General features: G+C 39.2%; 1 protein-coding gene across 2 annotated transcripts in view; it reads left to right on the top strand.

Moving 5' to 3' along the window:
• The window catches only part of OXCT1 (3-oxoacid CoA-transferase 1), a 131,338-nt gene that overhangs the window by 97,811 nt on the left and 7,040 nt on the right, over window positions 1-26,487 (top strand). For both annotated transcript variants that reach the window (XM_024119268.3, XM_028492880.2), the window contains exons 14-15: window positions 6,204-6,293; window positions 20,642-20,722. In XM_024119268.3, coding sequence (XP_023975036.1) covers window positions 6,204-6,293; window positions 20,642-20,722 — 171 coding nt within the window. The remainder of the gene's footprint in view (window positions 1-6,203; window positions 6,294-20,641; window positions 20,723-26,487) is intronic.

Here is a 26,487-nt window from a genome sequence, read left to right as displayed (position 1 = left end):
TAATTTAGTTTGGACCATATTGAGTTGAGGCATGAATAATTAATATAAGATAACAGAAGTTTTTATTTCTCACTCACATACAACCAAAGTGAATATCCCTGATTTGCAGACAACTCTCTTCTGTGCAGTAATTCAGGGATTGAGATTCCTTCCATTCCGTGGCTGCACCATCTTCAACATGTAGTTTGCAGAAAAGGCAAGGGCATGGAGCATTGTTCTTGAAGTTTTTATGGTCCAGCCCTGGAAGTATTATATATCACTTTCACCCCGTTCCATTGGTCAGAACTTATTCATATGACTAATTCTAACTTCAAGGATGGCTGGGAAATGTGGCCTCTGTGCCCAGGAACAAGAGGAAACAATTTGGGGAATCAGCCAGCAGATTGTGCTACAGGGTGACTGGGAAGTTTTTAGATATTGAAATCTGAAACTCAGGGAACATCTGAGCTAGACATGTGGCTTTAGGAATCATCAGAGACAGGGCCGTTTTATATCATAAGCGCATAGATGAAGTCACTCGTGTAGAACAAGTGGCAATAAGAGCAGGAGGCCAAGGGCAGAGCTTTCATTTGGCCAACACACAAAGCTGGTGTGGGAAAAGGATGCTAGAAAGGAGCCTGAAAGCCTCAAGGTAGGATGTATTGTACCATGGAAGCTGATGAGTATAGAGAATTTATAGATGTTGATGGAACATTGTAAAATGTAGTAGAAAGTTTCAGGAATGTATAAAGTAAACCTACAAAGTGTGTACTGAATCAAATGATTAAATATTAGAGACTGGATTGAGTAGTTCTCACTTCAAGGGCATGGTCAAGGAAAAACTGGACTTCAGTGTGTTGAAGAATCTATAGAGAGGGGCTGTGGAGAGGGGATAATTGAAACAAGAGCTCGGAGAGAACAGGAGCAACAGTGCTTACTAAAATGAAATTTTGGATTTATCCAAGTACTGCTTTTTTGACATGCTTTTTTTTTTAGCCCATATTATGATTGATAACTGATATTTGTTATAAGCAATTTTGTTAACTTAGCAATAAAGATATTATTATATTTCTAGTTACATATTAATTGGTTTACATGATCAGTTCACCTGTCCTGGGAAATACAATTACACTTGGAAAGGAAAATCACCTTTTTCTTGGTTTTGAATACAAAGTATAACAGAAAAGAGAAATATTCTGCTGTACCTTTGTTATAACTTAGCTAAACTAAGGCAAATTTTTTAAATCTTTTATAACCTCTCTCTTTGTATTTAAACAAATGTTGATATCATGTTTTGTTTTCCCTCTCTCCTGCTCTTTAGCTAGAAACATGTTTAGAGACCGCTTTCTTTCCTAGAACATTTTTTAATAATGGGAAAGTGAGACAGAAATAAAGAGGCTTACATTTGGATTGAGGTGGATACTTAATGCTCTGGTGTTTAATATTGAATAACAAGCCCTAGTTTTATAAATAAATCACAGCTATTTTTCCCTTTTTCTTACAGTTGATTCACATTTTCCAGTGGGGCACATAGCATTAGTTTAAAACGCTTTAAAAATTGTTTCTGTAGATTGTACATTGTTTCTCACTTAAGAGCAGAATATTTAGAGGTAACAAATCTGAAAATAAGCCATTACTATTTATATACTAATGATAAAGATGATGGCAAGAATCGTTTTCAGTATGTTTTATGTTTTATTTTAAATGGTATTTTAACAATTTCTTTCACTTTCTTTAAAATTCTGATATTAGGAAATAAGATCAAAGTAAATAAAAATATATTTAAAATATTGATTTTGGTTTAAATATATTTTCTAGAAAAAAGGTAGATGATCATGTTCATTTTTTATTCCTAATTCTTATCTTAGTTCCTGGTTCATAATAGACCCTGAAAATATTTGTGAATGGAGGATAACAGTTGAGTCAGTATCTTTTTAGAAAAGTTTTGTAATTGTCATAATAGAGGATGCAGCATTCTAGTGCATTTTATTACAGTATTCTTTCCGAACTTGATGTCAGAGTCAGTCCTTAACTGCAAAAAATGAGTTGGCTATGAAATGAGTATCCAGCAATCATCTCTCCATTATGCTAGCCAGAATACATTTCAGAACTAAAGTTGCCCCATTCAAGAAATGTATGTTTGCTGATGAGATTTAAAAGAAACCCATGCTTTGTGTCACCCTGGCCCAGTGCTTCAATCATGACCGTAATCTCCTCTTCATCATAGGCCTATTTTTTCTCCGTATCACTTTTCTCTCTTGTGATTTATTTAAAGGTATATTTTTAGCTCCTTAACTTCTCTCTTTTATCAGCTTTTTATTTTGTATATTGATTAGGATGTTGGGTTTCTGGGAGGGAGATGAAGACGGAGGTAAGATCTGTATCTCAGCTCTATCAAATGTCAGGCAGTGTGCTGGACATTTGGATAAAGAGGTAGATAACAGTGCTGAGGACAGTATCTGGCATAGTCACCTCCCTCAAAAAGCAGTGGTAAAACATCTCCTTAAGAGGCCTTCTCAGGTCCCCCCTCTGTTATGCAGCTGTAACAGTTCTAATTCTACACAGAATTCTCTCCCTTCCATAGAATTCATTTGGGCAACACACCACTGTATTAGTCACACCAGCTGCTGTAACAAATAAGCCTCCCGATTTCAGTGGTTTAGCACCCTGTGTTTTTCACTCATATTGAGCAATGCAGTGTGTTTCTGAGTAAGTGGGCTCTGCTACACATGGTCATTTAAGGACCCAGCCTGAGTCCTTAAGCTCAGTCATCTGCAAGGACACCTTGGATGTCAGTGTCCAGATTGCAGAAGGTGAAGGAGCGTGAAGGATTACACGTGAGAGGTTTTTATGGGCCAGAGCCTGAAACCACAGGTAGCACCTCCCTCTCTTCCATTGTCTAGCACTCAGGCACATGGCTACCCCAGCTGCAGTAGAGAACGGGGATATGTAAGTAGTTGATTCCCAGAAGAGTGCCTGCTGAGCCGGGCTGAAAGGTGACATTAAATTTCCCACTTGCTTCAGAGAGGATGTCTTATATCTCTTTTTTTTCTTCTGGTATAGATAGAATAAATTATTTTCCTTTAGTAATTGATTCTGTTTCAGAAATCACTTGGGAATTGAAATGGAAGAAAATGTTTTCATTTCTTTTTCTAATACAATGAACTTACTTAAAAAATACAAAAAGCAAATATTTGGAGGTTTTCCGGTTAACCTGCTAGAAATGCTTTCTCTTAGGAGACACTGCTGTTCTCTTCCCCATCTGGCAGACTACCTTTGTGAAACACCTCCTCTGTGACATCATGCTGAGCCTCTTCCTCCCATTCCTGCCTCTCCAGGCACAGTTAGCAGTTGCATCCTCAGTGCTCTGCTAGAACTTGAACATACCTATGTTACTTGAAGCCATTCATCCACTCATTCATCTAAGCACTTATAATGCAATAACAATAATAATAATACGGTGAAAGAAAGAAAAGAGTTGAAATTCACTGTGATAGAATTACATACCAAATAGTGCCAAGGATACAGGGAAAAGTCACTTAGCTCTACCTTGGGGATGAGGGAGAGGTGGGGAATGCTTCTTTTAGAGGGAAGAAGTTTGGTTCAAGTCTCTTTAATTACTCATGGATGCTTTCCCTTCCCCCAGTGATGAAGTTTATGAGAAAAGAAGCCTGTCTTGATCATCTCTAAGTCCAGCACCCAGTACAGTACAGGCTCATATTAGACATTCAGTAAAATGAATTGACTGAAGATGTAAGGCAATAAATTTATAAATTTCTGTTTACTCCACATCCATTCCTCATAACAACTTTATGATAGGGCAGATATTCTTATTCCTGGATTATAGATAATAAGCCTAAATACAAAGAGATTTGGTGTTTTGCAAATGTCACACAGTGGGTTAATAGATCTCAGGTGTTCTGCACCTAATCTTGTGCATTTTTTACTCTTGGAAACAAACATGTAAGTATCAAAATAGTGCTTTGAAATTTGTAGCGTGTGCTTTGAAGACAAGACATGAGACCACTTGAATCTCTTTGAGTGATGAAGACTGTTCATTTACAATGAGTCAAATGATAAAGTTCTAACAGACACAAAGAGATGGTTCTTTCCAACATGTTTTATAGCTCTTTATATTCCTGCCAGCACAGTGTTATGTACCCAGCTGGTGCTCTATAAATCTTTCTTAAATAACTGACGATGATTTAAAATATGTACATCAGATTCACCTAAAATGGACAAGCTTCCTGTTAGGAGCTGTCATAAGCTTTTACCAGTATCATTGTGTCACAGGGGATAAAATTTGCCTGTGGTATATTCTAATCCAAGGAATTTTTTTTTTTTTTAATTCAAGGAATGTTTAACACACTAGCTTGGTTTCTGGTTTTCTTTGGCTTCCTCATTCTTCTGGCACTTACGCTCTTAGTCTGCCCAAGGACACTATCTATGGAACCTCAGACTGGCTGGATGTTCTCACCACAGCAAGAACATGTTGAGACATTTTTAAATGGAATAGCTTTAGTGTCTTTTGATGTTTTAAAAATCCCAAACTTCCTTAGTATTGGAGTTTATGATAGACATTCATTACTTCCATCTCTAACTTATTCATATTTTGTACCATAAAGTATCAGTGTTCTCTTCAGAAATGTTATGACCTGGTACTTTACCTTATTAAAATTGCAGCTAAGGATGACGGTATGGCTTATAGAAGTATAAAATTACACATTTCCACATGGATATTCTGCTTCATGGCAACCTTACATGTCTGAAGACAGACTCATTTTGTCCCTTCCACTCCTTTCTTGCTCCACCTCCCAACCATTGCCAGCTGCTTCCCAATGTCATTTAGTGGCAAGCTCCAAACCATGAAGATATCTTGACTACTTACTCCTTTGTTTTATACTGCCCATCTAATTCATGTTCATGCAGTGTTGCACTGACCTCTAAAATGTTTCTGAAATCAGGGGATTTGAGACCATGTTTTAAAGCCAGGTGTGAGTGTATTGCCTGATTTCCTTAAAGGTATGAAATTATGGGAAAGGAGCTGAAAGCCCTGGAAGAGTTTACTGTCAAATCAGCAAGAGGACTTGCAAGAAAAAATAAATTAAATTTTCAGGAGGTTTCAGTGTTAGAAACATTTCTCGTCAATTTACTTGAGTAAGAATTTATTTCATCATCTCTGGGGACACTTGCTTTTTCCAAAACTCTGTAACCAGGAGACAGACTAGACAGAATTATTTGGAGTGTGTGGCATAGAGAAGGTGGTTGGTAAATGTTTAATGAATGAGGAGATAGATAGATGAACAAAAATAGAATGGTCTTGGTGAAAGGATCCTGAAGTCTGCTTCTGTTTTCTGTTTTTGCTTAACAGAAATATATTTTTTTGTTTTGTTTTGATGTATTTTTCTAAGAGCAAGATAAGTGCCAGGTTTTAGAAAGACAGACCCACCTTTCATATTAATCATTACTAGGGAAACACCACTAATGCCTTAGTTTATTACCTAATGGCATTTTAATCTGCAGGAAATCCAAGAGAGTGCTTTAGAACGTGTCTGTGATTGAAGACTCAGTGGTGCCAAGTATATGTTTAAAAAGAAAGAAATGAATGTCAGGGGCATGTGGATTTCAGTCTCATATTATTGTAATAAGAGTAATGTGCCCAGAATTTTGGAAAGGTTCTTAAGTTTTTTCTTATCCAATGATTGACATATTGCTAATATAGCATTGACAAAGTAATGTTAGCCTTACTCAGTGAATGTAACATCATAATATTTATCCTGAACTTATTCTTCAGCCATAGAATAATAGAACAACAGGATATTAAGGTCATAAAGCTCAAGTACTAAGCAATGAAGGTCAATGAGTTTTTCTCACTAATTATTCCAGTGGCCTCTTCCTGCAAGTTAATTTTGTTCTGCCACATACTAAAAAGGTGAAAGAATTACTTCTTTTTATTTTTTTAATATTTATTTATCGTTTGGCTGCGTCAGGTGTTAGTTGAGGCATGCGGGATCTTTCGTTGCGTCATCTGGGCTCTTCATTGTGGTGCACGGGCATCTCTCTAGTTGTGGCACACAGGCTTAGTTGCCCCGCAGCACATGGGATCTTCATTCCCCAACCAGGGATCGAACCAGTGTCCCTTGCATTGCAAGGCTGATTCTTAACCACTGGACCACCAGGGAAGTCCCAAGAATTTTTCTTCTTATTTTCTGTTTGTTTTGCAGGGGAAGATGGTGAAAGGAATGGGAGGGGCTATGGATCTAGTGTCCAGTGCCAAAACCAAAGTGGTGGTCACCATGGAGCACTCTGCAAAGGTAATGAGAGCTGCTTTTGGAAATTCACACTACACTGAAATCCTGTACACCAGGTCATGCGACCATTGTTTTTATTGTTTTCTCTGGATCACTCAGCTTGATAGCGTTTATATTTTAGAGAAAAACGTTACAAATAAAGACCATTATTTATTATCATTCAGCTAAATGTTTGTTTTAACTTTGAAGCAAACATCAGGGTGTTCTTTGATTATTTGCCTCACACACACATTAAAAGTAAAAGCTATAATGTCTTCAAAAGCAGTGAAAAGATGTTAGGGCAGATGTGTTGATTCAGGTTTATAGATATTTTTATTTTTATTTTTTTGGCCAAACCCAGTGGCATGTAGGATCTTAGTTCCCCGACCAAGGATCAAACCCGTGCCCCCTGCAGTGGAAGCACGGAGTCATCACCCCTGAACCACCAGGGAATTCTCTGATTCAGGTTTAAAGATGATTATAGTGGTTGCTATCTCGGTGCAAAATGAAAAACACAACAGAATGTGCATTTTTAACAGCAGTTATTTTCAAGTGGACAATATGACCTCTTACCAAGTCTGTGGAGGTGCCGTTTTGAGATAGTGTTAGAAAATGATGGACTTGGTGATAGCAAGTGTTCTATTCTGAAGAATATTATACTTTTATTTTGATAAATCATTGAGTGTTTATTGAATACCTATTATGTGCTGGGCACTGCTGGAATTTAGCAATGACCAAAACTAGACAAGAATCATTGACCACATGGTACTTACATTTAATGATGATGATGATGATGATATCATTAGCCTATAACAGTGATGGCTCCCATTCATTGAGTTTACTGTGCACGAACAGTACACTAAGCTCTCTGTGTATGTTTGCCTATAAAAGCCCATGAACTTGATATAAGTATTTTTGTGGGTCCAGAAACAGAGCTTCAGAGAGGTTAAGTAACTTGCCTGAAGTCACATAACTAGTGGAACTGAGATTTGGCCTGGATACCTCTGACTCCAAAGCCTAGTCTTCTAAATACCGAGCTATCAGTATGACTTGCTTCCTATTCTAAGTCATTGTCTTTGAAACAACTGAGCTTAATTGCCTTCCGCACCTGAATCCCTGGGCTTCTGATGATTTGCAAAGTTGATATTGGGTGGCAGGTACCCTCTTCACCCTCTATACCTTTGCTCATTCTCCTTTATAATTCTTAGTTTTAAAACAAAAGCTACCTGTTCTCACCTTGATACCTGCTATTTTGAGTGGAAGTGGTAGTTCGTTTGCCCTTTTTTATTTTGTGATGCAGCATTGTGCGAGAATGTGGATCTGGAAGATTTGCATCCGACTTGCTTCCCATGGGGAGTTCTGTTACAGAGTGATGGGTGCCATGAAACAGTTTCATTGTGAAAACTGTAATAAATATGAAATTATCATAAATTGCTTAGTAAACAGTGAAGTGAGCAGTGAAGCATAAATATGGAACAATAGAAATGAAACCAACACAGGTGACCACTGAGAGATGCCTGGCAAAAGCATCCAAAATACTTCATTTCAGAGGCAAAAGTTTGCCATGCATGCAAATCAAATCCAAAGCTTTTCTGGAACATAATGTCCATTTGGAGAAAACTCTTTCCGACTTTCCTTTTGTTGTTACTTTAATGTTGACACATAGGCACTGAAGTCCGACTCATTTCAGATTATTTTTGTGCATTCGTTTTCAAAACATTGGGCCTGTATTTCTCTCTCTTTTTTTCCCCAAATTGTTTTCTTTCTCCTCAGCTGGAATTTCTGACAGGAAAAATGGTGCTTCAGACTTCTGATTAGAAGTCCCTTATTAAAGCTTTTCATAGAAGCAAGATAATGTTTTTTAGCATTTCTTCTTTTTCTTCTCTCAGTGGGGAAATTGGCACTAAGTTTTAGACCAGAACTGAAGTTAGATATTTTTCCCTACATACTTTCATTTGAACAAACTAACAAAAAATATATTTGTGATTAAAATAATAATAGTGGTTTGTTTATACTTAATAGTTAGATAACCTTGAAAACTAACCAACAGAAGTTTCTTTTTTTGCCATCTTCACTTTGTACTCTTCGTCCCAGAATGTGTGGTTGCTACTGTATATTGTTCACCTGGACTTACTGTTATTGGCCCAACTCAAGGGAACACGGGGACCTCACCACTTCTTTCCTGCATCTTTTGTCTGCCTAAAGGTTGGTAGAGGTTGGAAAGGAAATAGAGAGGCGAGGTCTTTCACTCCTGGTGGCCTCTCCAGTTAATGACCTGTTCTTTTAGACATGCCAGATAACTTCTGCTGCCTTATGAGTAAGTGAACAGCCTAGGGGGAGAATCCCCAGAGTTTTCTAAGACACAGAGTAGAAAGTTTGCAGTGAAAGATTAAAACCTGAGAAAAGAGGGACTTCCCTGGTGGCGCAGTGGTTGCGCATCCGCCTGCCGATGCAGGGGAACCGGGTTCGCGCCCCGGTCTGGGAGGATCCCACATGCTGCGGAGCGGATGGGCCCGTGAGCCATGGCCGCTGAGCCTGCGCGTCCGGAGCCTGTGCTCCGCAACGGGAGAGGCCACAGCAGAGGGAGGCCCGCATACCACAAAAAAAAAAAAAAAAAAAAAAGCTGGGCAAATTGTTTGCAAGATGTCCCTTAAGGAGGCCCGCATACCACAAAAAAAAAAAAAAAAAAACCTGAGAAAAGAAATATAATCTTGTATTCTTGTGCTGCTGATTTTTTTTTTCCCCTGTAAGTGGGTGGAGCCATCAACTGGCCGTCAGGTGCAGCTTTTTTTTTTGCTCCTTTTCTTCGTCTATAGGGTTACAGATGCAGGTCACTTATAAATATAGCATTACCTGACCTTTAAAAATGTTGCTTTAATCAGACAAAGGAAACTCTTTCCTTGCAAGTCTTTGCAAGCAGCCAGCAGCTTTTGGTATTTGAAACCTGGCTGCCTGCTTGTGTTGCTCTAGAGTACCCAGCATAACATTTCCCTTGCCTTAAAACTGTCTCTGGAGACATGTGGCAGGCACTGGCGTCAGACTGGCCTTGGAGTGTGGCTTTCATTTAAGCTTAGGCATCAGGGTTCCAGGCAAAATTGCAAAGTAGGCAGAGTTTTTGGTGTCTAGCCACTGTCTTACTTAAGCTTCTTTTGATCTCTTGGCGTGTCCTTCTTTTGCCTTCTAAAAATTGGGAGAAATGAAGGAAAGGAGTAGGAGTTTGAGTCTTTACTAGGTGCGAGGCCCTGTGTGTGGCATTGTACATACTGGATCTATAAACCTCTCAGCGACCCTCTGATGTAAGGCTGGAATGTAGACAGGTAAGAAACTTGTCCAGGTAAGTGGCAGAACTAGGAGTTTCCCTCAGTTTGGTCTAGTCATGTTCATCATATCATACCATGCTGCATCCTCACCTACGTTCCCATCCACACCTGCCCTTTTCTGAAAGCTTCAGGTTTCAGAATTACCTCTTTCCCTTTTTTCATTTTCCCTGGTCAAAGCTGTCCTTGTTGAGATAGATATCAGCAAAATATTTAAAAGAAAACAGTCTCAGAATTGTGCCCCTTAGTACCCATCTCCTCTTCTTCCCTTTTGTATTAGAATCTTCCCATGTTTTAGTTGGGCACAGAGTAGCCCAGTGACAGACTACATTTCCCAGATTCCATTGTGTGTAGATTCATCTATGTGACCAAGTTTAAGTCAATAGGATTTGAGCATTTGTGCAATTTCTGGGTCATGTCCTTAAAGAGAAAGCCGATTTCATTGGACTATTTTTTGTCCCCCTCTAGCCTTCTGAGAAAGGCCTTAACTACAACAGCAGCCGTGGAACCAAAGTTGTAAACCACATGCTGAGGCCTGCAGAGCTGCCCCACCAACCTAGATCCCTAGCTGCCCCATCCTTTTCTTTATCAGTTCCTTCCAGGGCACCTCATAACTTCATCCTTGGCCCTCTGTACTTCTCACCCTCTGCACCTTTCTTGGGTGCTTTCTAAATCTTTGGCACCAACTATTATTTTTCACTCAGTGGCTCCCTAATCCTTATTTCCACACTGGAATTCTCTAATGAGCTCTATAACTATATTTTTTCCCTATTAGACACCTCCACCTGGTTGTTCCATAGCTACCTCAACCGCAGCACTTATACAAGTGAAATCATCATCGTTTCCCCTAAAAATCTTCCATCTGCTAGCTCAACTGGAGAGGTGATGATCTCCCAGCCCCCCTCTGGAAAGGTACTCATGGAATTTCTGCCCCTCCCACTACACCAATCACTGTACATATTGCATCTACAATACCCCTGTAATCTGCTCCATCCTGTGGATTTCTACTTGTTTACGTCCCTGTCACATCTACATGGGTCACCATTGCAGCATCCCAAAGGTCCTCTTCCTGCCAGACTGACCCTCTTTCCTAGTAGTCAAGCACACCACTGCCAAAGTGACTGGTCTCAAACTAAAGCTGGATCGAGTGAGGTCCACATTATTTCGTTCACCGTAGTCTGCCAGCCTTTTGTCATCAGCTCCCCAGCAACCTACTTTATCCTTGTTTCCAGGGCTTCAGTTCTGCTAGGATCTCTACATTCATGTTGTTTCCTCTTCTCAGGTGTTTCCACATTCTGTTCCCCTTCCCCCTTTATCTGACTCACTCCTACCTCTACACCATCATATATAAATGAGCCAACATTTTATGAATTTGCTGGCTTAACATCTTCCATCCTCTAGACATGATGAATGACCAAATGAATATTCTTCGAGGCTTTGTCTTGAAATTTGGCAGAATTATCTTACGTGAGTGTGTTAATTTACTTGTTTATGCAGGCATCAAATATTTATTGAGGGCCTACTATGTGTCAGGCACTATGATAGAGTCTGAGGAAATGAAAAATAGAAAGGCATAGTCCTTCCTTTAGGCCTGTCAGAGTCTCATGGGGATAGAGTCATAGAAACCAATACTTAAAATAGAAGAGTGTACAAAACAGAGTGCTTCCCATGGATTGTAGCATTTGCATGGAGATCTGAAGGATGGGGCAGGGTTTGAAGGGACTAGTGTGTTGCAGGGCAAGGGAATAGGCACTGGGGTGTGAAAGGGTGGTGCATGCTGAGGGATTTACAGTTAGGTCCCTGTTGTCAGAGAGCAAAGGGAGAAGAGTTGGGTGGAAATACACACACACACACACACACACACACACACACACACACAGAGTCTATCCTCCACACAGTGGTAGGAATGATGTTTTAAAAATATAAATCATGTTATAGCACTTCTTCCTGGGCTCAGAAACCCTCCACAGCTTCCCATCTCCCTTAGATTCAAGTTCAGAGTTCCTTACACTTTGTCCCTAAGGCCCTCCCTGGCTTGTCAGCTTTGATCCCAGTACCTCTCTGACTCCATCTACTAGGATTCTCCCACTTGCCCACTGAGCTCCAGCCAGACTATCTTCCTGTAAGTTTCTGGAACATTCCAAGCATCCTCCTGCCTCAGGGCCTTTGCACTTGTTATTCTCTATGCCCGGAAAGCTCTTCTTCAGATATCTACATGGCTCACGTCCTCCGTTCACTCAGGTCTCTGCTGAGAATACCAAAGAAGCTTTCCCTGACTATTATACAAAACAGAATTCCCCCCTCTTCTGATGATTCTTCATCTCCTTTCTTCACTAGAATGTAAGTTCCATGAGGGCAAGGGCTCTTTCTATCATAACAACGGAGGAAAATCATGCCTGCTGCATATTAGGAATCAATAATTGTTGAATTCATTAGTTCTTCAAATAATAATGATACCTTGAACATATAGAGCACTTTTAACTTTTTCCAAGCAGTTACATGTTTATTGCCTTTATTTTATCATTACAATACTCTTGTGAGGTAGGTCTTATTGTTTGCCTTCCAGAGGTAAACCAACCAAATTTCAAAGGGGTTAAACATTCCGATAAAAGTCAAGTAGAAAATTAAGAGCAAAAGCAAACTGAGAACCTATCTATCCAGACCCTCAGTTTTCTGTTTCTAAACTTTTCTGTCTGGCAAATACCATCACCACTAACAATATAAAGGAAAGTGTTTTGTTCTTAGTATTGTGTACTGGAAATGTGTTCCTAAGGGTATAACTCTCAGAGCACAAAAACAAAGAAATTCAGTCATGGTTGTCATTTGTTGGAAACAGGCAAAGCTCCAGTACCTATTTTTGAGAACATAAATGAGAGCTCTATTTCTAAAACAGGCTTAGTTTTTATTTTTATTACAGTAGGAGGTCTGGATTCTAAAGGATAAAAAGAGTCATAATTATATTGTTATGAAGTTGAGAATAAATCCTTGTGAATAATATTTTTTATTAAGTCCAATCTGTATCAGATAGCGAAGGTGTCATATAGAAATCTTGAATACTGTTTTACCTTGTCTTTGCTTTTTTAAAAAGGTAATTTAATTTATTTTTAATTTACTTTTTAATTTTTATATTGGAGTATAGTTGATTAACAATGTTATATTAGTTTCAGATGTACAGCAAAGTGATTTAGTTACACGTATGCATGTATCTATTCTTTTTCAAATTCTTTTCCCATTTAGGTTATTACAAAATATTGAGCAGAGTTCCCTGTGCTATACAGTATGTTCTTGTTGTTTATCTATTTTAAGTGTAGCAATGTGTACATGTCAATCCCAACTTCCCAATCTATCCCTCCTCCACAACCTTCCCCCCTGGTAACCATAAGTTCATTCTCTAGGTCTGTGAGTCTGTGTTTCTGTTTTGTAAATAAGTTCATTTGTATCATTTTTTTGTTATGAAGTTGAGAATAAATCTTTGTGAATAATATTTTTATTAAGTCCAATTCATATCTGATAGCAGTGTCATATAGAAATCTTGAATACTGTTTTACCTTGTCTTTGCTTTTTGTGCAGAGGAATTATATATAGAAAGTAAATGAGATTTATTAATCCTTTTTATTTTGGACCAAATGTGTTACCAAAAGCCAGCAAATATAAAAGAGTTTTTTAAAAATGCTTTCTCGGGGCTTCCCTGGTGGCGCAGTGGTTGCGCGTCCGCCTGCCGATGCAGGGGAACCGGGTTCGCGCCCCGGTCTGGGAGGATCCCACGTGCCGCGGAGCGGCTGGGCCCGTGAGCCATGGCCGCTGGGCTTGCGCGTCCGGAGCCTGTGCTCCGTAACGGGAGAGGCCACAACAGAGGGAGGCCCGCATACCACACACACACACACACAAAAAAAAGAAAAAAGAAAAAAATAATGCTTTCTCCGAAGCATCCTTGAGATAATTTTCAGCAACATTGAAAAGTATCCCAAGATAAAGTATACTTTTGTTAGGATAATTCGTAATTAACATAGTTTCATCTAGTTTAATTTTTTTTCCATTCATAAAAGCTTGTTAATATTTTATAATCTGTTAATGAAACTATTTCGTGGCTAGGATTGTTTGGGAAAAAATGATATTCACCATTAAAAATAGAAATCCTTACATGGTTTTGTCTTTTTTATTTGTCCTTTAATGAGAGACATGCCTGCAAAAAAATGTTATAATGGAAGAACATAGCAGAACACAGTCCATCGACCAATCAACACTTTAAAATGTCTTACAGAATTTAATTAAGCAAATAACTTTAAATTCTGTGACCTTGAGTATCCATAGTTCTTAATAGGAAAGCTAACACTAAGAGCATATTTCTAAGGTATCACAGCAATTCATGGATGGAAAGAGAGAATAATTCCTGCTCAGTCCTGGGCTCTGCCATCCTTAGTCTAGAGACCATAGGATGAAGTCTTTAGAGAGAAAATAAAAGGCCATGTTAAAGATTTTTGTATTATATTGAAGAAAAATGGCCTTCTATTCTAAGATCGCAAAGCCCTGAAGACTATTTTCAGGGAAATGGCTTGCTGTATCTATTGTCTCATTTGGCTAGTCTTCCCCTGAGAATGTGCCTGTGTAACCACAAGCTGTTATTACATCCACATATAAAAACCATTTGTAATAGCAACTCTTCTCTGCTTCAGAGCTAGCTGAGCCTTTCCACTGAAGTCCTATATGGATTGCTGGGATCCCTACCAAATAGGTGCTGTGTAAAGGCCAAAAATATCCCATGAGGATAAACTCAGTGTGAGTAATGTCATCGTCATCTTGTCCTTTTATTCTGTGTACCTTGAATTTCTTTCTTTAGCAAATCCCATTTTTCTTTTCTGGGTACCACATCAATCATCATGTCACCCATGTGACAGTCATGGGTCTTGTAATACAGCGTTCCCCAATTTTTATATCTGTTCTGTGTGTGTTCGTGTGTGTATATAGAAAGAAGGGGCAAGGGCGGTAGCGCTCCGGCTTCCTCCATGATATTCTGGCAAAAGCCCTAAGAGAGACCTGTCCTGGGTTTCATTGTGCCACCAGACAAAGTATGGAGTATTCCCTTGCCAAGGTCAGCCTTTGTAGCCCCGCTTTTCAACAGGTTCATGCAAGCCTTGCAGCTGTAGGAGAGAGCAAGCAGAAGAGCTAGAATAAGTATTATATAATTTACTCAGTTTCTCTCTTTACTTATACATTTGTATGTTTCATACTGCAGTCTTTTCTTTTTGTTTGGCTGCGCTGCATGGCTTGAGGCATATTAGTTCCCTGACCAGGGATTGAATCCAAACCACGGCAGTGAAAGCGCCAAGTCCTCACCACTGGACCACCCGGGAACTCCCCACACCGCAGTCTTGAGGTGTCTTTGCTACTCCCTTTGCTCATGCCTTTATCTGCCTCCCCAAGTTTTGTAAGCCCCTCTGCACACCTCTGCTAGCTGCACTTCTCCTAGTGAGCTCAGAGATGCTGGGAATGTACAAGTACCTTTCTTAGGACTGAAAGCAGCCTCCAGTGGTCCATAGCCACTCAGTCACATGGTATTTTACAGCTCCTACGCTGTTGGAGTTCCTTGGATCAGAATTATAATAGTCAGACAGCATTTATTGATCGCTGTGGTTTGTCTAGTACTCTACTCATTGTGGAAGATACAAAGATAAATTGTTTCAGAGTCCAGTGGTGGGTAAAGAGAGGGCAACTATTACAACATATGTGGAGAGTAGAGGAAACACAGGAGCACCTACGAGGTGCACCAGACTAGGAAAGTTCCTGGGACACTGGAGTTGGCGGCACTGGATAGGGGATGTTGGAGATGGTTTCTCCAGGGTAGATGACACCTGAGCCAAGTCGTAAAGAATAGGGAGGGTGTTGCCATTCGAACGTGGGATGAAGGAGTACAGGGTGGTGTGTGTTTCAGGTGGCGTGAATACACCCGTAAAGGCTCGGTCTCTTAAGGATCAACCAACTTCTAGACTTTTCCTTCTTTGTACTTGATCACTAGGGCTTTCCCAAAGAAGAAATATATTGCAGCCACATTGAAGAAATACTTAACAAAAAAGATGGGCATAAAATGGGGTTTTATGTAAGGCAAAATCTTACATGAATGCTCCATTGCCTCAGGTGAAAGAAATGTTGACATCAAATGTAAAAATCATCATGTTGTAAAAAAGAGAGCTTGTTATTTGGGATTAAGTTTATTGTGATAACACAAAGCTTATTGTAATGATAACAAGGGAATTTATTATCGTTTAACCGGAGTCGTTTATTACTGAAGAATTTAGTAATAAATTGCACACAGATATCTAATGAATTAAAAAGAGATCACCATGAAGCAAGTAATAGAAAGTATTAACGCTTTCGGTCATATAAAATGAAAACGGTGGATTCCTAGGTTTTGCAGGAGGCCTGTAAGTGATGCAGTGGGGAAAAGAGAAGCTGGAGAAGCAGGTGGAGGAAAGAGATTTAGCTATTCACCAAGGTTACGATGAAATTAGGAAATAAGGAAATACCAAAATCAGGAGTCCTTGGGTCCAGTCAGAGAATTTTTAATGCTACACTTGGTATCCGTTCCTCTGCCTTTTCTGACCTTTCTTTATGGAGAAAGAAAGAAGCAGAATGATGAGGAGGAACAAGACCCCACTCACCCAAAATATTCGAATGTAGATTCAACCTCTCCTACTTTACTGCACTTGCAGAACATTTCTTCCTACCGTGATCAGGTGAGAAAGACAAGGCAATCAAACAGAAAACTACCGCATAAAGAGTTTAAGGGACAAAATGACTATTAAGTGGCAGAGTTAAGATTCAAAACCAGGTCTTTGGACTCCTAATATAGTGTTCTTTGCTACCACACTACACTGCATCTCTTTTTCAGGATTTATTTTTAAATGCTAAAAACTCAGTGATTGTTCCTCCTTTGTGAATCATAGAACTTGGTAAGGCTCAGCCTGGCGTGGTTAGAATAGAGTGCTCAAGTGGGCGTTAGTCATATTTTGGCTTCATAGCTAACCTATTGTTGGGTACTGAAACTGTGACGTTCTTTAATCTCTCTCTGCATCCCATTTTCTCTTTATCCTTGATCTGTGTTATGTCTTGAAGCTCAGAGTGAATGGAGTCATCTAGCTACACTGTTCTCACTGCAAGAATACGCTTGGTGCCAGCTTCCTAGGCCAGCCATATGGTTTGCCCCCAAATACGTGTTGCCGTTTTTGTGGCTCTCAGGAATTCTGTTTAGGCCATTTTCTGTGTAATTCTATGTCCAACTTCGTTTAGGAACTTAAGAGCTCCTGAAGAATTCCCTGGTAGATTGTAGAAATGTTAAATATAGGTTATAAAAACAGTGCAAGCTTATTGAGCACCTGCTAAGTACTGGACACTTACAATAACCCCTGAGGTAAAGCGATGGATAAGCACAGACACAGGAACCTTGCCCAGCTAGTGTGGAGTAGAGTTAGGCTTTGCACTCAGGTCCTTTGGCTCCACTCTGAACCACTGAGCTATACTGTTTTCATGGAAAATGGTCTCTAAAAGGTCTCTGTTGGTAGGGCACAGTTAATTCTGTCAGTTGAAATACTCGCTTGATCCTAAACCAGCGTTGGTTGTTCATTGAAATCCAAGTGACTGCTTTCACAGCAGGTGTAGATCTTGCTCAAATAATGAGAACAAAGTAAGAGCTCCCTGCAGAAAATGTTCTTTGGAGGCCCACAGATTGTTCGCTTTGTTCACAGGCAGACCTGGAATTCATTGTGACATGTCTTATTTGAGTTATATTAAGTGTAAGGAGTCCTGACAGCTATTGAAGTTCGGATGTTCATCATTAATTTCAGCTCTTTAATTAAGCTTCTGTGACATGTGCAAGCTTTCTTTGAAATCTGGGAATGAAAATGGATCATTAAAAATGAAGTAAAAATGAGGTTTCATTTCTACAGCTATAAATTGTCTTACACATTAAGACCCAGAAGCATATAACTTGTTGTTAAAGGTATAACATCTATCTACTCTGTGTGTACTTAGCACTACTTTTGACTAAATTAAAGTAATAGAGTTTGTCTTCTTTTGAAATCCACCCAAGATTCCCAATAGACTTCCCTTTTTCTTCCCATTCATTCATTCAAAAAATGTTGGTATCTTTTATGCCATCCACTGGGTTAAGTATACTAAAACCTCTTAATTACTAGTATGTTGGTGAGTTGACAGATTATTACAAGCAGTAAAATCTTAATTAAGCCCAGTTGTTTGAAATCTCTTGCCTCTGATCGTACTTGGTATGGCAGCAGTTTTGAGAGAGAGATAAACCAGGTAGTGGTGCATATTTCAGAAGGTAAAACATTGAGATGGCTAAAGATGATGATGACATCACGTGTGGTGCTTTCAGATCCAAAAAGGAAGCAATAGAAGCATTTTTGCCATTTTTAATAGAAGATCTAAAATGTGATAAATTAGCCTTCAGCCTCAAGGGAAATATTAATTTAGGCTCCTGGTGCTTGATACTTAGAAAGGAGCTGAATCATCATCAGAAGAAAATGATCTGAAGATCAAATCATCAGAGCTAATGTTTCCACTGTGCTCCATAGATGTGACCCAGAGGCCACCTCTATACTGGGGGGTGGTAGGGGGTGGGGGAAGGGGGTTAATGGGTGAAAACCTGCTTTCCACTCTCAATCGCTCTTTTATGTTTGAAAAAAGGGTACTGTGGCTAAAGGAAACTTTAAAAAAATGTCACTATAGACCAATGCACACATTCTACCAATGAGCAAACTGAGGCTCAGACAAATTCCAGGAAAAGCAAATCGCTGTATAAGAAAGTGAATATAATCATGGTTTTCTACACTGCCTGGCCCAGCAATGAGCCATTTTACATAGCCGTTTTGTCAGCAGGTGTAAATTCTGACTATTGAGTTACCTACAAATTGTGATATAGCTATGCTGGGAGAACTGAAGATAATGAAGGATGGGGGTTTGTAAGAGAGTTAAGTCTTCATACACCCCAATAAGAAGTTAGTAGACAATATCTAAAGCTGATTAATTAGGAAATAAATAGTCTGGTCAACATAGTATTAAAAAATGCAGAGGCTCAATGGAACAGAATACAGAGCCCAGAAATAAACCCACACACCTATGGTCAATTAATCTTTGACAAAGGAGGCAAGAATATACAATGGAGAAAAGACCGTCTCTTTAGCAAGTGATATTGGAAAGGTTAGACAGCCGCACGTAGATGAATGAAGTTAGAACACACTCTCAACCACACGCAAAAATAAACTCACAGTGGCTTAAAGACTTAAATATATGACATGACAGCGTAAAACTCCTAGAAGAGAACATAAATCCTAGCAACGTTTTCTTAGGTCAGTCTCCCAAGGCAATAGAAATAAAGCAAAAATAAACAAATGGGACCTGATCAAACTTATAAGCTTTTGTACAGCAAAGGAAACCTTAAACAGAATGAAAAGACAATCTTCAGGCTGGGAGAAAATATTTACAAACAATGCGACCAACAAAGGTTTAATTTCCAAAATATACAAACAGCTCATACAACTCAATAACAAAAAAACAAACAACCCAGTCAAAAAATGGGCAGAAGACCTAAACAGACATTTTTCCAAGGAAGACATTCAGATGGCCAAAAGGCACATGAAAAGATGCTCAACATTGCTAATTATTAGAGAAATGCAAATCAAAACTGCAATGAGGTATCACCTCACACCAGTCAGAATGGCCATCAAATGATGGAGAGGGTGTGGAGAAAAGGGAACCCTCCTACACTGTTGTAAATTGGTGCAGCCGCTATGGAGAACAGTATGAAGATTCCTCAAAAAACTAAAAGTAGAGTTGCCATATGATTCATCAGTCCCACTCCTGGGCATATATCCAGACAAAACTAATTCGAAAGATACATGCACACCTATGTTCATAGCAGCACTGTTTACAATAGCCAAGACATGGAAGCAACCTATATGTCCATCAACAGATGAATCGATAAAGACGATGTGGGTGTGGGTGTGTATGAATGGATAAGGAAGATGTGGGGTATACACACACACACACACACACACACACACACACACACACACACACAGGAATATTACTCAGCCATAAAAAGAAGAATGAAATAATGCCATTTGTAGCTACATGGATGGACCTAGAGATTATGATACTAAGTGAAGTAAGTCAGAAAGAGAAAGACAAATACCATATGATTTCACTTATATATGGAATCTAAAGTATGACGTAAATGAACTTATCTATAAAACAGAAGCAGACTCACAGACATAGAGAACAGACTTGCGGTTGCCAAGGGGGGTGGGCAGGGGAGGGTTGGATTGGGAGTTTGGGATTAGCAGGTGCAAACTATTATATATAGGGTGGATAGACAACAAGGTCCTACTGTATAGCACAGGGAACTATATTTCAATATACAGTAATAAACCATAATGGAAAATAAAGTAAAATTTATTATAAAATTTAAAAAAATTTTAAATGCAGAGGTAGGAAGAAAATGTAAAATAGTACATAAGAAAATGCTAAAAAATTTGAATTCTGATTTCTGTCCAGAGCAGGTCTAAGCGTACAGAAGGGAGGCAAGAACTGCTGTTTTCTGTGAATATGTTACGTTTTTAACAAATAAAATTAAAACTTTTTTAAAAAGGTATATTATGCATTTGCATTCTGTGTATGCTTCCTACCCTTGGTAAATAATAGGTTGTTTGTCAAGGAGACCATTCCCTGGAAGAGAAAAATTAGCAGGAAGCTAGAAGTGAAATTTCTCCATCATATGATCTAAGGGCTGAGGCTTGAGGGGTCAGGATGTTTCCCAACTAAATCAGTTATGCCTTTGGCTATTCATTTGGCACTCTCCCTAAATTATTTTAGGGACACAAGCTGCCTCCAGAAAGAAAGTAAAAGCATGACTGCACAAAGATTTCAAACAGACTGTACTTAGGAGACGATTTCTCTGATAGTTCCTGTTTGTCCTGTGTTATACCAATTCTAAATAAGAATTGATTCCTAACTACTCTTTTTAATGTTTCTTTTTTCAAACAGGGAAATGCACATAAAATCATGGAGAAATGTACATTACCACTGACAGGAAAACAATGTGTCAACCGCATCATTACTGAAAAGGTAAAGTGCCTTTCTCTTTTATTTCCTCTAAATGTCTACCACCTTTCTTTTTTTTTTTATAAGCATTTTAGAATTTTTTTGTTACCTTCTAAAAGTGTGTTACATTGATAGTCATAGGATTAATTTAATCCGTGGGTAGACCGAATAGGAAGATTCATCAATTTAATGTTTCTAGATGTAGAATTCTTAATGTGAAATTCTCTGGAAATATGCATATACATACAGAATTGAACTACTGTCCTTGGTAACTTTGACAGTGTGATATAATAAAAGTTGTATTGATCCTTATACTTGGGCTATTAAAATGGATGATATATACAAAGTTAAGACTGCCTTTCTTCTTTGCTTTCCCAAATCACAAGTACAAATTGTTGGATCTCATTTTAGGAAACTCAGTAAAAATTAGGTTTTAATCATTTAGGTGCAAATTGCAATACAGGCCCCACAGTGAACCAAGAAATCTATTCTTTGGTTCTTGCATGCTTTCAGCCCTCTTTTATAAAGCAGACTTTAGAACACACCAGCCATTTCAGTGCACCTCTAGATTTTATCTTCCTAAATAGAAAATATTGGTTAGTGGTACAACTGAAACTGCTCAGATCAGAGAGAAACATCACTGGTGGTTGCTACAGTCACCTTTCTGACCCAGATTTGAACCTAAGATGTTAGAATGACCTAGTTCTCATAAGTGAGCTAGAAGGGTGTCATTTTCTTGATTCAGTGTCTTGATGAACCACAAAACAGAATTCTCTAGATCAGCGTTTGTTTCTTTGTTTGCTCTTAATGATGCTGTTCCTTTTGGCATTAATCTGGTTTAGAACCCTCATTCGGGTATGGTATGAAGCACCCTAAAGCAGCCTTTTGAAGTAGGTTAGAAGGCTCATAATACTTTTCAGAAGCCACATTTTAAGGAGAGTTCTGTCCTAAATGGTGCCTTCCTCTAGGGTTGTTTATGTGGCATCCATAAAGATGACGTGTAGAGAAGAAAAAATGGATAAAAGTGCAGAATATTTTATCTCACCATTTATTCCTTGAGTCTTATCATTTCGTAAACCCCCCCAAAACCATGGACAGGACTTGTTGAAAAGAATCCATTACTTTGAAATCAAAGACAAGACAGTCCTTGATCCTGTTTTCTTTAATAAAGTAAGGTGGTACAGCTTATAAGGATAATTCCAGCAACATTTTACCCCTGATCTTCCTCTTCCCCCAGGTAAGCCCTCTCCCTACATCCCCACTCCACGTATGCCCTGACCTTTTTCTTACCAGTTTAGTGCTTCTACGTGCAACAACTCCCACTCAACTCTACCTGTCCGAATCCTATCCATCCTTTAAATCTAATGCAATTTCCATCTTCATCATGAAGAGGCTTCAGATAGCTTAGCACTCACAACTTCATCTTCAGAGTGGTCCACCTTTCATTTTGGCCCTTACCATCTAATACCTACATTTTCTCATGACATTACTCATACATTACTTAACTTTACTGCCATTTAAAAAAATCTTCTACCTTTTCCATCCACATTGTTGTTTCATACATTTATCCATTTAAAAAGCATTTTTGAGCTCCTTCTCTGAAGCTGACTATCGCCAACAGTGGATACAGAAAGGAGGACAGTCTTTGCCCCCAAGGAGCACATTCAAGGGGAGTAGACATCAACAGTACAAGCCTGTATTAGAGTAATACATGTGATAAAGTCCATGAGAGAGAGACATGCCAAATGCTGAGTTGAGAACATAGAGGAAGGCTGCTTAACAGCCTGGGGAGAGTGGTGTCAAATATTAACTTTTTCCCAGTCTGGATCTTTTCTCCTCCAGTCTCAGCTTCTCTCATTTTGCCTTAACATTCTCCCTACTTCAGCCATGCTGAATGTTGTGCACTGTGTTGCATCCCCTGCCCCCGCCCCCGCCATGCTCCTCTGGGACTTGACACATCCTGTGTCTCTCCCTGGCATGCTTTCCCCACCCCAACCGTCTGGCTAATTCCTGTTCATCTTTTATGTCTCAGCTATATAATTTCTTCTCTGGCAAGTTTTCCCTATCCCTCCCCAAGTCTTCTGGACGCTTCTGTGGGTCTTAGTACTTACCCTAACTCAGCACTGATCACTGTATTAAAATAACCTTTGAGCTCTCTGCCTGTCTCACTCTTCACTGTTTGTCCAACACTTAGGATAATGCTTGACCCATACACAGTGAAAGCCTGTTGAATACATACTGTACTTTCCTCAGTGAGAAAATTAATAGATTGAGTGAGGAGTCTTGAAAGATAAGTAGTTTTATAAGTGAGAATAAGACCAAAGAGGCCCTTCTAGGCAAAGGGAAGAAAAATTGGCAGGGTCCTGGAGGAATTAAGAAAACAGAGCTTACTCAAGGACCTGTGAGTGGGTTAATGTGGAGTGAGGGGTGAGGGCATGGCCAGAGATTCTGAAGGCTGAAGGTGAAAAGCCAGTAAGGGACCAAATTATAAAGGAATGTGAATGTCATGTTAAGAAATTTGGGTTTTATCTGGAAGGCACTTGGGAGCCCTTCAATGATTTTTAATAGTTGGGGACACCATTGATTAAATTTGCATTTTACAAAGAGCCCTGTGGCTTTTATGTAGAGTAGGGGGAGAAGAGATGAGACTCCTTCAGTTATCTTGGCCAGAAATATCAAGGTCCTTAACCACAAGACAGAAAGAGAGATTTCAAAGAGATTTAGGAGATGGACTTGACCTAACTCGATGATGAATGGGACGTGGTTGCTAAGGCAGAGGTGATTCCTGAATTTTCTGGCTAGAGGCGTGGTCGACCTGTTGTATCCTTAATGAAGGCTGGGTCTGTAGGAAGAGAAAGAGAGGAGCAAGGGGAGGCAGGAAAAGAACAGGTGCCATTTGAACATACTCAATTTGATATTCTGGAGTAAGTTAACATCCGGAACATCCATGGGCACCTGGAGCTCAGAGGAGAAGTCACCACTGGAACGGATGTGTGAACTCATTAGCAGACGGGGATAATTTGGAGGCTTAATGGCAGATGGTGTTGTGTAGCAAAAAGGAGTAAAGTGAAAGGCAGCTACATATGGAACTTCAAGTGCCCCAGGGAAAGAAGTGGTGTGTTTACCCCTGTGCTGTATACAGTAGGTGTTTAATAAATTTTGCAGTGCCATTAAGGGCAATGACTCTGAACACTCTGCCAGAGTGATATGGGACTAGAATTCCATTTTCAGCTCTTAAGGAAAATTCCATTAGTTGCCTGCCATTTGAAAGAGGCTTTGGAGATGTTTTGACCCTGATTTCTTGGTTTCATGTTGCTAGAATGATGTGATGAAAGAGGCCTTCCACACCAGCACTTGGGCTGTGACTAACTAACTGCTTTATCCGTAATGCAGACTGTTATGGTGGTGAAAAAAATAATAAAAGTATCATCTGTGAAACCGAGTAGTCGAAATATTATTCTTGGCAGTTGAACAATTGATTGTAGCTTTTAGGTTTCAGTGTCCATTTTTATCAAGTTTTTGTTTACACTTTATATCACTAAATGGAAATCTTCCTAAATATTTCAAGAGTAAATTTCCCATTTTTAAAAATCACAGATGCTTCGTTTCCCTTGAGAGGAAATTAGGGACCTTGACCTTGAGAGCTAATTAGGGATTGACAAAGGTGTTAATTAAAGGTTTTTAAAAGCAGTAAGTCATTTGCCGTAGATTTTATCTTCTCAATCACTGAAGTCTTATATTCATGATACCAAAGTTGTCTTCTCCCCAAATCCTTTTCCTGCCTGTTCTTAATAACACACCCCAAAGGCTCTTTTTCTCTTATTTGTTCCATTTTGATAAATTTGTAGTTGTTCATAATACAGGGGAAAGAAAATCAGTATGAATGATGCTCCAGACACACTTTATGCAAAGGAAAAGTTTCCAATTTAAAAAAATTTGTAATTGTCATTTGGGAATTGAATAACCTACTGAAGCATACGGACGTTCCTAGATGATCATTTTTTTCCCCCTCAAAATACATTTCTGCTAAAAAACTTTTCTTTAGGAACATAAAAATGTGCAAACAAAAAAGAAGTTTGCTGAAATATTTCCTCCTAAATTTAAATAATCTTTTCGAGTAAAATCAACCAGGTTATCTATGAATTCATCAAACAAACAGAGAAGGCAAGTATCACTGGTCCCCTTGATGTTTTCCTCCTGAGGAGAAATATCAATTAACTGGTTACAAATAAGCATTTGGGGGCTTTGATTTGGGTTCACGCACAAGTGACAGTAAGTTAAGCTGTTAAGGAAAAGAATACGCCTCTATGGTGCCCTTGCTGTATGTCCCAGGCATGAGGCCGGCTGCTCAGAGTAGGTTTGTTATTGTATTTGTCCTGTATAAAAATCTTGGGAAGTAGGTTTGTTTGATATCCATCTACACATGTGAAGACAGGTTCACCAAAGATTGCATAGCTAGTGTTGGCAGAGCTGGAATTCCAGTCCAGCTTGAAAGCCAGGGTTCTTTCCTCTGCATGTTGCTGTGTCTTCTTTTTTATTTTTATTTAAAATTTTTTTTAAATTTTATATTGGAGTACACGCTACTGTGTCTTCTTAATAGCCTCCTAACCAGGAGTGTGTTTAAAAATGACAATTTAGGGTTTGACTTCCAAGCTAGCTGAAAATAAAGATTCTAAGCCTGAAAATAATAGTTGAATTTAAGGTAAACCCAGAGGAGAGGAGTGATCTGGAAAGAATAATATTTAAGTCTGAGGAAGACTAACCATGACAACTGAAAGAGGGGACAGTGCTTGTTGCATGGGAGGACAACTTACTGTAGAGCCTGTGAGTGAAAGTCATAGGGAAGCAGTTTTGGCTCTTGCAGTTAGAGCTTCCCATCAACAGGCAATCTGCCTTGAGACAGTGAGCCTCCTACCACTGGAAGTTTCTAAACAGAGCCCCAGCGACCATCTCAGAAGAATGTTTTAAAGAATTCTTGGGTGGGAGGTTACATTACATGATTTTGTTGGTCCTTTCCACTCAAGTTGTCATATTACCGAGTGTGACCACGTGCGTTCTATATCAGACATGACAGGTTGCTTGGGTCAAGCTATACCAGTTGGCACTACCATCACCTAGTGTTACCAACTAGAATGTTGTAATACCATATTTAGGGTGAGGTGAGCCTTCTCATGCTGTCCTAAACATAAGCATCTTCATTTGATTTCCATACCAGAGGGAGATTCTCATGCTCTACTTTTGGATCTGTTTGTTTTCATAGGACTTAAAAGGAAAGCTTTAATATTTACCTGGGGATGGGGGTCGTGTTTCAGGGCGAGCTATCCTTTTATAATTACTCCTAGCTACTTCAGAGCACCTTCTTTTGTTTCCTGTAGTTTACCCAGAAGCATTGATCAGCTTTCCCCTCATCATCCCCGTGCTTTCACCTTCCAAATATCTCCTCCCTCCCTGCTTTTCTTCATTCTTTTCTTTCTTCAAATCATTATTAATCATCAAATTGAAATTTTGACCCAAAGTGTTAGATCTAACAAAAATAAAGTTTAAAAAAACCTGGTTTTAATAGTAGCAAATGCCATCAATAGTCAACACTCATTTATTTTCTGGCATCAGCAGAGCTCCCCAGCTAACTGCCAGTTAGGGAGTTGGCATTTATTCTCACCAAAATATAGCAGTTACGGTTGACTTTTTTTTTTTTTTTTTTCTTTTTACGGTACGCGGGCCTCTCACTGTTGTGGCCTCTCCCGTTGCGGAGCACAGGCTCCGGACGCGCAGGCTCAGCGGCCATGGCT

This window comes from Physeter macrocephalus, chromosome 8 (assembly GCF_002837175.3).
Source record: "Physeter macrocephalus isolate SW-GA chromosome 8, ASM283717v5, whole genome shotgun sequence".
In the NCBI taxonomy this organism is placed as follows: domain Eukaryota; kingdom Metazoa; phylum Chordata; class Mammalia; order Artiodactyla; family Physeteridae; genus Physeter; species Physeter macrocephalus.
The sequence above is the reverse complement of the archived record's forward strand: the minus strand, read 5'-3'. Positions and strand labels throughout refer to the sequence as shown.